Genomic DNA, 13,016 nt, shown 5'->3' on the forward strand with positions numbered 1-13,016 from the left:
CTAGGTAGGTGGTTGTACTTTTGCCTCTTCTAAAAGCATGTTGTCTTTCGTCTAACAGGTTTCTGTACTCTAGCTCATCAATGAGTCTTCTGTTGACCATTCTTTCTAATGTTTTTCCCACACAACTAAGGAGGGTTATAGGTCTATATCCATCTGGTTTCATGGTGTTGCTACCTACTTTGGGAATGGGTATGATAATACCTTCTTTCCATTTTCTTGGTATTTTGCCGGTATGCCATACTTCGTTAAGTGTTTTTAGTAGTATAGCTTTACCCTTAATTGGAAGATTTTGTAGTAGTGGATAGGTTATATTATCTTCACCTGGAGATTTTCCTGTGGCACTGTTCAGTGCCCATAGGAGTTCTTTCATGTCGAAGCTTCTGTTGTAAATTTCATTATTTTCACTTATTTTTATATCCACTGTTTTCTCCTCGTTCTCTTTGAAGTTTCTGAAGGAGGTCTCGTAGACCTCATCTGACGATACTTTAGTGAAGTGCTTGGCAAGTTCTTCTGTTATGATGTTATTGTCATCTGTTATTTTTTGGTCAATATTCATTATTATTCTCTCACATTTGTATTCTCCTTTACATGCTCTAACTTTAGCCCACATGCTGGAGCTGCTTGTGTTTGGGGAGATCCCTGCTAGGTATTCCTCCCAGCTCTTTTTTCTTGCCGCCTTTATTATGGTTCTTGCTTTTGCTCTCTCTATTCTGAACTTTTTCGCGTTTTCCTGGTATTCAGGTGAGGAAGGGTTGGAGTTCTTCAACTTCCTGAGTGCCTTTTTACGGCTTTTTATGGCTTGGTGTACTTCGCTGGTCCACCATGGGACCTCTCTCTTTGGCTTGTAGCCAGTTGTTTTCCTCATGCTTTTGCTAGCCGCAGTTGTTATGATATCTGTTAGTCCCATGGGGTCTATACTTTCTATACCTGTTAAGGCACGTTCGATTTCACTCTCATATTTGTTCCAGTTAGCTGCTTCTGTTACCCATCTTTTCCTTCTTGTGGGAAGTACTATTGTTTGGCCATGTTTTTGTAGTAAAATAGGGAAGTGGTCGCTTCCTCTTGTGTCTTCGTCAGTTCTCCATAAATAGCTGTTGGGCAAATTATGCGAGGCTATCATCAGGTCTATCGCCGATGGTTTACCAGAGGTTGGGTGCATCCTAGTCGGCTTACCTTCGTTTAGTATTTTCCATCGATGTTTATCTGTCTCCTCAAGGAGGAGATTGCCTCTTGTATCGTTTTTGTATGATCCCCAATTTTCGTTGTGGGCATTGAAATCGCCCACTAGTATGTACGGTTGTGGGAGTTGTCTCGCAATGTGTGTTATTTCTGCAATTATGGCCCTTTCATATTCGATGTTTGTATAGTGTGGCGATATGTATATGTTTGCGATCGTAAGTTTTAGTGGGAGGTGTATAGTTACTGCTACGACTTGCACCTTGTCGATCCCACTTACATCTATCCACTTATGAGGTGCGTCGTGGAGTACTCCCAATGCAACCCCGTTTTTGTTTGGGTGACTGTGATCATTATATATTTTCCAGTCATATTGACCACCTAGTACATTTTGCGGTATTTTGGGTACCATTGTTTCTTGAAGTGCAATGATGGATGGATAGTGTTCGTTTACTAGTAGCTGTAGCTCGTGTAGTCTGCCTCGGAAGCCAAAGATGTTCCATTGTAGTATTAGTGTTTCGTTTGTGAATTTGTGATAGCTCATTATGGAATATTAAAAGTTTCACTATAGCTCCGTTGTGTCACTTTGTGACATTTCGGAATCGGAAAAGTTTCCGCTTTTCTTGTTTTTCCTTGACGGAGGCGAGGAGTCAGAGGATCTTTTCTCTTTCCTCTTTTTTTGTTTTTTGTTTGCTTTGTTATTAGGTTCGCTCGTTCTCATGCCCTCATGAGCGCTATGGCTGGTTGAAGGTTTTATCAGATCGGCTTCGTTTTGAACAATTTTGTTTATCATGTTGTTCTTCTGCATCTCTGTAATGATTGATTTCAATTCTTCTATCTGTTGCTTCAGTTCTTGGATCTGGGCCTTAAGAGCGTTATTCTCGTTTATGACCTCATTATTTACCACCAATCTTTGCTGAACTTGGCTTTTGGCTACATCAGCGTAACTTTTTGTTTGTCTTTGTGTGTTTACGTACGTTCTTTTTGCTTCCCCATATGGTATGTTTCTTGATACTTTAATTTTTAGTATATCGTTCTCTCGTTTGTAAAATGGGCAGTTTCTGTCGCCAGGCCCATGATTCCCTTTACAATTGATGCAATATGGTGGTTCTTCACAAGATGCGTTTATATGGTCTTTCGAGCATTTTTTGCACCTTGCTTCTTCTCTTTGGCATTTCTTCTGTGTATGCCCATATTTGTAGCATTTAAAGCATTGCATTGGTTTCGGGAAATAGTGTCTAGTTTTAAGTCTTAGTAGACCACATTTCAGATGCTCCGGAGGCTCTGATCTATTGATCGTAATGATAAGAAGAGGCGTGTTAACCGTTTCTCTCTTTTCGTTTTTCCTAGTGATTCTGTGTACGTTTAGCACACCTTGGTCTGCTAGCTCAACTTGTATCTCTTTCGTTTCCATTTCCATCATTTCTTCGCTGTAGACCACACATTTTGAAATGTTCAGGTTCTTGTGGTATTCTACTTTTATCTTTTCTCCGTTTACTAAGCTTTTAAGCATTAGTAGCTTTTCCGCGTTTCTGTTGTTCTCTAGAACAATCAGAAAGCTTGTGTCTCTTTTTATGTACTTTATTTCTATGATGTCTTTCGTTAGTTTGGATAGCGTTTTTGATATCAAGAAGGGGTTTCTTGTTATCTTTCCATCGGGTTTTTCTGCCGTAAGGCTGAGGTAAGTTTTACCTCCTACTCCGCTCATCGTCGATACAGTTTTTTGTTTTGGTTGGTTTTGTTTATTATTCTCCATGTGATTCCCACGAGTCGCTAGGGAAAGGTGGGGTCCTCCGCGTCAGTGCCCTGCTGTAACACGGTAAGGGCTGCATACTGTGGGGTGCGCCCCGGTGCCCCACAGGCTCCGTTAACGGCTTCTCATTTATATCGCCCCTTCCACCACTCAGCTCTCGGCACGGGTCGCATCACACCTTAACTTTTGGGGCCCGTTTTCCCCCTTCCTTGTCTGCGTACGACCAAAGGTCCCACCGGGGTTGGTTACCCGATCTTTCCTAAGGTTGCTCATACCCCAGCCGGTACCTCGGGGAGGTAAGGATAGGAGTTCCAGGGCGGAAGCTGAAGGGCCAATAATTGGCACTGGATTGCGCTGTACCCTGGCTTTACCAGCCATTAGGACCGAGGTCATATTCCATTATTCCATGCAAGATTATTCTCGGCCGTTGTGTGGCCTGCTTAGAGCACTCTAATTTGTTCAAGGTAATCGCAGCTGGGCAGGTGGAAACACCGCACCCGATAAAGGGCACAACGTGCCACCGTGTATGTGCACCCAGTCTTATAGTCGCAGCAATACCAGTGACCTACTGCCAACATTAGGAGTAGCACCCGTGCTGGACAAGAATGAACTTCGAACGTTTTAACCGCAACAATTTTAATATACGCTAGTGGAGCTGGAATTACCGCGGCTGCTGGCACCAGACTTGCCCTCCACTGGATCCTTGTTGAAGGATTTATGCTCAACTCATTCCAATTATGAGACATCATTCAAGAGTCTCATATTGTTATTTCTCGTCACTACCTCCCCGTGCCGGGATTGGGTAATTTACGCGCCTGCTGCCTTCCTTGGATGTGGTAGCCATTTCTCAGGCTCCCTCTCCGGAATCGAACCCTGATTCCCCGTTACCCGTTGCAACCATGGTAGTCCTCTATACTACCATCAATAGTTGATAGGGCAGATATTTGAAAGATCCGTCGTCGGTGCGAGACCGTACGATCAGCGGAATTATCCAGATTTCAACTCAAGCGTCACGGCCCTGTGAAGGGGGACGATTGGTTTGCCTAATAATTGCACAGGTTCCGCGAGGTCCCTGCATTTTGCATGTATTAGCTCTAGATTTTCCACAGTTATCCAAGTAACTAGTTGTATGATCTTGTAAATTATAGCTGTTATACTGAGCCTTATGCGGTTTCACATTAAATCTGTTCGTACTTAGACATGCATGGCTTAACCTTTGAGACAAGCGTATATTACTGGTAGGATCAACCAGAATTCACTATCACTATCTACTGATGGATGCGCGGCACGCCGGCCCGCAAACAATTCGATAGGGGTGTATATTAACTTCGCACAACATCACCACAACGTTCATCCTCGGTAAATTCGTTCCTCGTTCGCATACACGATAGCCATACACTAGCCAAAAGATTCCCATACACAATTACTAGCACGCATAAAAGCGTGAGAGGGGGTATTGTTCACATGTCCACGCTCGCTTATCACGAGGTAGCTGCACCACATTGATGTAAACGACCCAACACACACAGACGAGCGAGCGAGCGCACGCTTTTTTTCCCCTACTGCATACCTACAGCATACGCTGAGGAGGCATAACAAGGGAGAAAAAAAACTCGGAGCGAGAGAGCGGTAACTACCCGTGTGGTGCTACTAGCTGCACTGATGCGATGCGTCTTACATGGGAGGTATTTCAATGTTCGACACACCGTACTGCACAGGGTTCGCATGGCACACGAGAAAGCCACAATCGCCTTATGCCCCTTCGACGTTCAACGCACGACACGACACCACACACTGGAGTACGTACGTCTCACCACGTAGTGAGGGTAGGGGTTCGACACACGAAACTCACTGAATTCGATACAAGCTCAAAAGGTTTACCCTCCCGGGTGCCGACCAGACTCACTGGATTCGATACAAGCTCAAAAGGTTTACCCTCCCGGGTGCCGACCAGACTCACTGGATTCGATACAAGCTCAAAAGGTTTACCCTCCCGGGTGCCGACCAGACTCACTGGATTCGATAGACGTTCGACCCTACCGACAGTAACGTGACCCCACCCGTACGGCATAGTACTACCGAACATCCATACAAGCTTCGCAAGTTATGCCTCAAACTTTTCACTCACCAACTTTCCCCACAATAGTGTAAACATGGTCATACCAACGTTGCCTCGGTATGGGTATATACCACACTGGGGGCATCGTTATAGGAGTGCCTTGGATAGACTTGTACCGCTAGCCGAGACACCATGCTGGGTCGGGAAATGTTCACGCACCGCAATCGGTACCAGTGCCGGGTGTCGGTCATATTCCGATGGGGGTAACCCTACTATTGAACTCGTACTTGTACTTGGGCCGTGCCTAAGGTGTTGGTTGTTTCAATAGTTGGTTACTTGTTTCAATAGTTGACATTTTTTCAATAGTTGAACTTTTTTCCAACAGTTTCAGTTTTCCCGTAGGTAAAGATGATGATGTGTGACCAATGTGTGAATGTGTTGTTTTTTTTTTGAATAGTCATGTACGCGCCGTTGTCGATGTAATACTGCGGGTGAGAAATAAAACAAACTGTTGTGCTGTGCTGTGCTTGATGTTGGCTTGGTGTTATTGTATTATCGAATTGGACTTAATACCAGTGCCGGGCCGATGCACACACTGCGTACTGCGAGTGCTGGCTCGCGCAGTGAGAAATTAAACAAACTGTTGCGCTGTTGTGTTGTGTGCGCTGTGTGGGGGAGACTTTTCATCACACTTGACACGCGCATTCTTACCCTCGATGTTGCCTTGGTGTTATTGTGTTATCGAATTGGGCTTAATACCAGTGCCGGACCGATGCACATACTGCGTACTGCGAGTGCTGGCTTGCGCAGTGACAAATTAAACAAACTGTTGCGCTGTTGTGTTGTGTGCGCTGTGCGGGGGACTTTTCCAACACTTGACACTTTGCATTCCGGGACGTGGACGCTTTCTGGGACTTAGTGTTATTGTCGGCGGGGCAGTGTTTTACACATTGCGTACTGCGGGGGTTGGCTCGCGCAGCGCTGTTGTGTGCTGTATGCTGGGGGGACTTGGACGCTTTCTGGGACTTAGTGTTATTGTCGGCGGGGCAGTGTTTTACACATTGCGTACTGCGGGGGTTGGCTCGCGCAGCGCTGTTGTGTGCTGTATGCTGGGGGGACTTGGACGCTTTCTGGGACTTAGTGTTATTGTCGGCGGGGCAGTGTTTTACACATTGCGTACTGCGGGTGCTGGTGTGCGGGTGTTGTGCACTTGAGACTTGTCATTCCAGGACATGGAATGGTTTCACACACACACACGGTTGCATACTACCAGGCGCAGGATGAAATAAAAAAAAAGTAAAGTAATATCCAGCGAGGGGAATGGCTTCACACACGCACTTGGTGTTATAGCATTATCGTACTTATCGCCGATGCTGCGTACTGCGGGGGTTGGCTCGCGCAGCGCTGTTGTGTGCTGTATGCTGGGGGGACTTGGACGCTTTCTGGGACTTAGTGTTATTGTCGGCGGGGCAGTGTTTTACACATTGCGTACTGCGGGTGCTGGTGTGCGGGTGTTGTGCACTTGAGACTTGTCATTCCAGGACATGGAATGGTTTCACACACACACGCGGTTGCATACTACCAGGCGCAGGATGAAATAATAAAAAAGTAAAGTAATATCCAGCGAGGGGAATGGCTTCACACACGCACTTGGTGTTATAGCATTATCGTACTTATCGCCGATGCTGCGTACTGCGGGCGTTGGCTCGCGCAGACTGTTGTGTGCTGTGTTGTGCTGGGGGACAACACTTGACAGTTGTTATTCCCGGCCATGGGATGATTTCACACACACGCACGATTGCATACTACCAGGCGCAATGCGATTTAATGAAAAAAGAGAGAAGCCGCCAGCGCGGGCAGCACTAAGCTACCACGGTGGGACTTCTCTCTTACGGGACACGACGCACCCGCCCATCACATAGCGCATCGCAAGGGCAATACTGCACAAGCTACTGTGCCGCGCCGATGCTGATGGGGCATTGTTACACGTACTGCGTGCTGGGTCGCGCAGTGAGAAATTGAACAAACTGTTGTGCTGTGCTGTGCTGGGGGGGGGGGGGGACTTTTCCAAAACATGCTACTTTGCATTCCAGGACATGGTGCACAGCTTATACCGCTAGCAGAGACACCTCGTTCGATCGGGGCAACTTGGGACACCGTAATCAGTACCAGTGCCGGGTGTGGGTCGGATTCCGATGGGGGGTGATCCGGGAACATATTTCTTGGACTTAGAATATTGTTCGGACTTAGAATTTTTTCGACTTATGACCTCGTTTCTGGGACTTAGCCGTAGAACCAGATGTAATGCGTGTTGCATAGATTAAGGCGCAGGGGAATTTAATAAAAAAGAGAAAAGCCCCACACATTTAGGGGGGCTTCTCTCTTTTTTATTGGACGATACACAACACATAACATACATGACATAACACTGACCTAGAAGCAGTATTTACCACCGTATTTTATGACCCGCTTCCACCTCGCAGGTAGGGAATCTATGCCTCTGGCATAGAACGTAGGAGGCTTGCTATCGAAGAACTCTTTTAGGAATGCGCTCATCTCGTCCTTAGTCCTGAAGAGTTTATTCCTAAGCTTATTACTCAATGACCTGAATAAATGGTAGTCCGATGGACTGATGTCTGGTGAGTAAGGAGGATGGTTCAATATGTTAAATCCCAGGCTCCTCGCCTTATCTATCGTTTCATGTGCCCTATGGCACGGAGCGTTATCGTGTAGTAGGGGTACCGGCCTATGTTTACTCACTCCCAGTATACCAGCCACCTTTTCCAGCTGCTTCTGATATCGTTTACGGTTAACAGATACACCCTTGTCTAGCAATTCCCAGTGTATAATGCCTCGTCGATCCCAAAACACACAGAGCATGTTCCACTTGCGATTCATCCTGTCTTTGGCGATTGTCTTCGGCATGGCGCCTTTTACGATCCAATGTATGCCTCTGTGAGGCGCAAACATGGGTATCTTAGATTCATCACAAGTGACCAAATTATCGAGCATACCCTGGTCTCGTTCACTTTGTCTGAGTAGTCGTTGGGCTAGTTTCACCCGCTTTGCAAGGTTGACTGGGTCTAGCTTGTGTGGGTGGTATCCCATTCTTTTTGGCACATAGTTTAGTTTATGCAACGTTCGCATAACAGTCGCTGCCGAACAGTTGTATTTCTGGGCCATAGACCTCGTAGATTGATGGCTGTTTTGTTTCACATCAGCAAGCAGTGTTGCTGTGTTATCGATTGCCTTCGGACGGCCTTTGCGTGGACGATCCGCGCAGTTCCTGTCGGTATCGAACCTTTTGTACCACATCGTAACCGTTCTACGAGTAACAGTTTGTCCATATGTGGAATTCAATGCCAAGAGGGTGTCCGACACTGAATCACCCATGTCGTAGTGGTGCAAGATGAACATTCTTGTTTCAGTTCTAGATAGTCTTATGGTTTGTATATCATATTGACTAGCATCTATCGGCTCTAGGACAACTCTGAGTTCTTTCAGAGAGTCTAATTGGATCGTCTGCTGTGTATCAAACGACTCTATGTCTACAGAAGGGGACTGGGGTAGTTGCTCTAGCATCACTCTGGATGACGATGCTAGTGGTTCCCATGATACTGATAAGGGTGGCGTTGCTAAGGGGTGGTCAGACCATTGCTGCTCACTATTCGATTCCACGTGTAGTGGGTCTTGTGTCATTTCGGATGACGATGGCGATGCTAAGGGGTGGTCAGACCATTGCTGCTCGCTCTTCGATTCTTCGTACAGTGGGTCTTGTGTCATTTCGGATGGCGATTACGGTGCTAATGGGTGGTCAGACCACTGCTGCTCGCTCTTCGATTCTTCATCCGGATTTATATCTATAACCGGAGAAGGGAATAGCGATGAGGACGAGGACGAGGACGAGGACGAGAACGAGGACGATGATGATGAGGACGATGATGACGATGAGGACGACGATGCCACTGAGTTCACACAACAAGGACACTTCTTAGGGTGATGAATACGCTTCGATCTTCGCATTGGGTTGGTTTTGCTTTTCATGTGGTTCCCACGAGTCGCTAGGGAAAATATATGGTCGACTGTGGACTACCCTGCCATACCACAGCAAGGGCAACATTACTGTGAGGTTTGCCCCGGTACCCCACAGGGTCCGTTCGCGGCTTCATATTTGTATCGCCCCTTCCACCATTCAGCTATCGGCACGGATCGTATACACACCTTAAGCTTTGGGGCCCGAGTGCCCCCTTCTCTGTCTGCATACGACCTAAGGTCCCACCGAGGTTGGTTACTCGATCTTTCCGAAGGTTGCTCGTATCCCAGTCGGTACCACGGGGAGGTAGAGATAGGAGTTGCTGAATCATAGGCTACCATCATAAATGGATCATCATAATGAGTTATATGTTCGCTGTATTCAGCCATTTACCGACCACTGTTTAATATATACATGTGGCCCCGAAAGCAGTGCATAAGTATTGATCCATCCTTTCCAAAACTTTTGCAACACACCAATATATATGCGCCAGCCCGAAGGATTTGAGGAGGGGGAGAAGGTATGCAGACTCAACAAATCAATCTATGGGCTGAAACAGTCGTCTAAGACATGGAACGATAGATTTAACGAATTCGTAAAACGTATCGGATTTCGGCGCTGTATGGAAGATAGCTGTTTGTACGTTCGTCAAGGAAAGTTTGGTCCAGTCTATCTTATGTTATACGTGGATGACGCCCTTATCATGTCGAAGAATCTGCAAGAAATTTAAGCCGTTAAACGATTATTGCTACAAGAGTTCCGCATGGATTTGGGAGAAGCTCAGATGTTTTTGGGAATCTGAATCGAGCGAGATGTTAAGAATGGAGTCATGAAACTAAGTCAGCCCTGCTACATGGACCGATTCTTAAACGTTTCGGCATGGACACTTGTAAGCCATCATCAACGCCAATGGTCACCGGCTTGCAGTTGCAAAAGTCATCGAAAGAAGAGAAACTTGACAAACCCTACCGCGAGTTGATAGGCTGTCTCACCTATCTAATGGTAACCACGCGCCCCGACATCAGTGCTGCTGTATCACATTTTAGCCAATTTCAGTGCAATCCTTCCCAGGAACACTTGTCTCATGCCAAGAGAATATTGCATTTCTTGAAAGGAACGACGCAACGCGGCTTGGTTTACAAGAGAGTGGAAACAGCAAAGCAGATAATTGGCTTCGCAGACGCAAATTGGGCAACCGACTCTAGTGATCGCCACTCCGTTTCGGGGTATGTATTCCAGATATACGGAGCCACCACATCCTGGAGTACTCGCAAGCAAAGAACCATCGCTTTGTCGTCTACAGAATCCGAGTGTAGTGCCTTGGTCGACTGCATTTGTGAATCGATGTGGATTTGCAAGTTATTTAAGGAGTTAAATATACTGGACAAAGATGCCGTCATTATTTTCGAGGATAACCAATCCGCTATTGCAATAGCAGAATCAGAGGCACCGTCTAAGAAGCTGAAACACACAGACGTCAAGCTACAGTTTATCAAAGAGTGTGTTATGGAGCGTAAAGTGACAATACAGTATCTGTCGAGCAACCAGCAACCCGCTGATATGTTGACGAAGGGTCTGGTTCCTGCAATTTTCAACAAGCATTGTTCTACCTTGGGAATTCAAAAGTGATAAGCTTGAGGAGGGGTATTAGGATCAATCTGATCACTTTCACATATGCGTGTAGCTCCGTTTCCCTAAACTTATACAGCCATTTTGTATTTCTTTGAAATAAATTCATTCCAATCTGTACGTCAAACGACTCCCCAAGAACTGCTGTTCTAGTAAAAGCAAATATTAAATGCTTTCCTATAACAGAGTTCATTCAAAGGGACATCGTCGCGATCAGAGTTGAGATACCAACCGCCAAGGGAAGATCCGACATAATAATTGCGTCGGCTTATTTCCCTGGTGACGTACCTGAGGCACCTCCCCAAGAGGTTGCGGCGTTCGTAAATTATTGCAGAGAAATCAAAAAAGACTTCATCATCGGCTGTGATGCCAATGCTCATCACACTTTGTGGGGTAGTACTGACATAAACAGTCGAGGTGACTGTCTTTTAGAATTTCTCTCTTCAAACAACATTGACATTGCCAATATAGGCAATGAACCAACGTTTATAAACGCTATCAGACAAGAAGTCCTGGACCTAACACTGTGCAGTCCGGTAATTTCTTCGAAAATACACAACTGGCACGTTTCGGAAGAGGCGTCTTTGTCTGATCACAGACACATTATCTTCGAATGGGATGGTGGCTTGACAGTACAGAGAGAATATCGTGATCCAAGAAAAACCAACTGGGAACGATATTCACTTGAACTCGAGTCAGAAACTCTTAACACAAGAATAAGGTCGATTCAACAGCTCGAATCAACTTCAAAAGAATTAAATGATACGATAGTTTCTGTCTACAACAGTAATTGTCCACTTAAGAGAGTTTCTTTGACAAGAAACGTTCCATGGTGGAACAAAAGGCTCGAGCGGCTACGTAAAACAGCGCGGAAGCTGTTCAACAGAGCTAAAATTAATTCGGATTGGTCTCAATATAGGAGCGCCTTAACCGAATATAATAGAGAACTAAGACGATCTAAACGAAAATCCTGGGTAAATAACTGCGAAAGCATTGAAAGTACCCCAATCGTTGCAAGACTAAGTAAGACTCTTGCAAAAGACCACTCGAACGGGCTAGGTTCCCTCAAAAAGGACGACGGTTCGTTCACAAAATCTCCCTCAGAAGTATTAGAATTACTAATGAAAACTCACTTCCCGGGATCTACATCGGTTCATTCTGATACCAGTCCTAACTACAACCGCGACATGAAATGCTCTCGAAGGAATTCTCAAAGTGCAAAGGATGTCGCAAAGATAGTTGCTGGAATGGTTTTCACGAGGGCCAGAGTAGAAGGCGCGGTGAGATCCTTTCAACCTTACAAATCCGCAGATGCAGATGGAATTTTTCCAGCCCTGATTCAAAAAGGAGAATCTAAGCTGATTCCATCTCTAATCGAGATTTTTAAGGCAAGTCTGATACTAGAGCACATTCCTTCCACATGGAGACTCGTTAAAGTGGTCTTCATTCCAAAAGCTGGGAAACGTGATAAATCACTCCCAAAATCATTCAGACCAATTAGTTTATCATCAATACTGCTGAAAACTATGGAAAAAGTATTATATGAATACATAAAGTCTGTATTCATGTCCAAATGCCCTTTATCTAAATACCAGTTTGCCTATCAATCAGGCAAATCCACAGTCACAGCGTTACACACGCTTGTGACAAAAATTGAAAAATCTCTTTCGTCAAAAGAAACTGCATTATGTGCGTTTCTTGATATCTAAGGGGCTTTCGACAATGCTTCCTATGTATCAATGGCACAGGCTATGAGAAGAAGACATTTCGATGACTGCATAGTCGAATGGATCAAAGGCATGCTCACAAATAGACAAATCACCTCGGAGCTGGGTGGGTCATCGACATCTATGATTGCAACGAAAGGTTGCCCACAAGGAGGGGTTCTATCACCTCTACTTTGGTCACTGGTGGTTGACGACCTTCTGATTAGTTTGGAGGCGAATGGTTTCGAAACCGTGGGTTTTGCTGATGATTTAGTCGTAATGGTACGTGGCAAATTCGACGATGTGATATCGAGTAGGATGCAGATGGCCTTAAACCTTACACAATCATGGTGTATCAAAGAAGGTCTGAGCATAAATCCCTCAAAAACAACAATTGTTCCTTTCACCAAAAAGAAGAAACTGCATCTGCAGACTCTAAATCTTGGAGGAGAGGAAATAAAATTCAGCGTTTCAGTGAAATATCTAGGCGTAATCCTAGATGCTAAACTAAACTGGAACGCACACTTAGATGCAATTATCAGTAAGGCCAACATTGCCCTATGGGCATGTTCTAAAATGATAGGTAGAACATGGGGCCTGAAACCAAAAATGGTTATGTGGGTCTATACAGCAATTGTGCGGCCTAGGATAACCTATGCC

The 13,016-nt window shown here is 45.4% G+C and overlaps 1 protein-coding gene across 1 annotated transcript; it reads left to right on the forward strand.

Moving 5' to 3' along the window:
- Positions 1-9,900: 9,900 nt before the first annotated feature.
- Positions 9,901-10,650, forward strand: LOC129761147 (uncharacterized). Its single transcript, XM_055758855.1, has one exon. The coding sequence runs from the start codon at positions 9,901-9,903 to the stop codon at positions 10,648-10,650; it is 750 nt and encodes a 249-aa protein (XP_055614830.1).
- The last annotated feature ends 2,366 nt before the right edge of the window (positions 10,651-13,016 follow it).

Source organism: Toxorhynchites rutilus, chromosome 1 (assembly GCF_029784135.1).
Source record: "Toxorhynchites rutilus septentrionalis strain SRP chromosome 1, ASM2978413v1, whole genome shotgun sequence".
NCBI classification, from domain to species: domain Eukaryota; kingdom Metazoa; phylum Arthropoda; class Insecta; order Diptera; family Culicidae; genus Toxorhynchites; species Toxorhynchites rutilus.

Coding starts and splice junctions, on each gene's coding strand:
- LOC129761147 (XM_055758855.1), top strand. CDS start 9,901: ATGGACACTTGTAAGCCATCATCAACGCCAATGGTCACCGGCTTGCAG.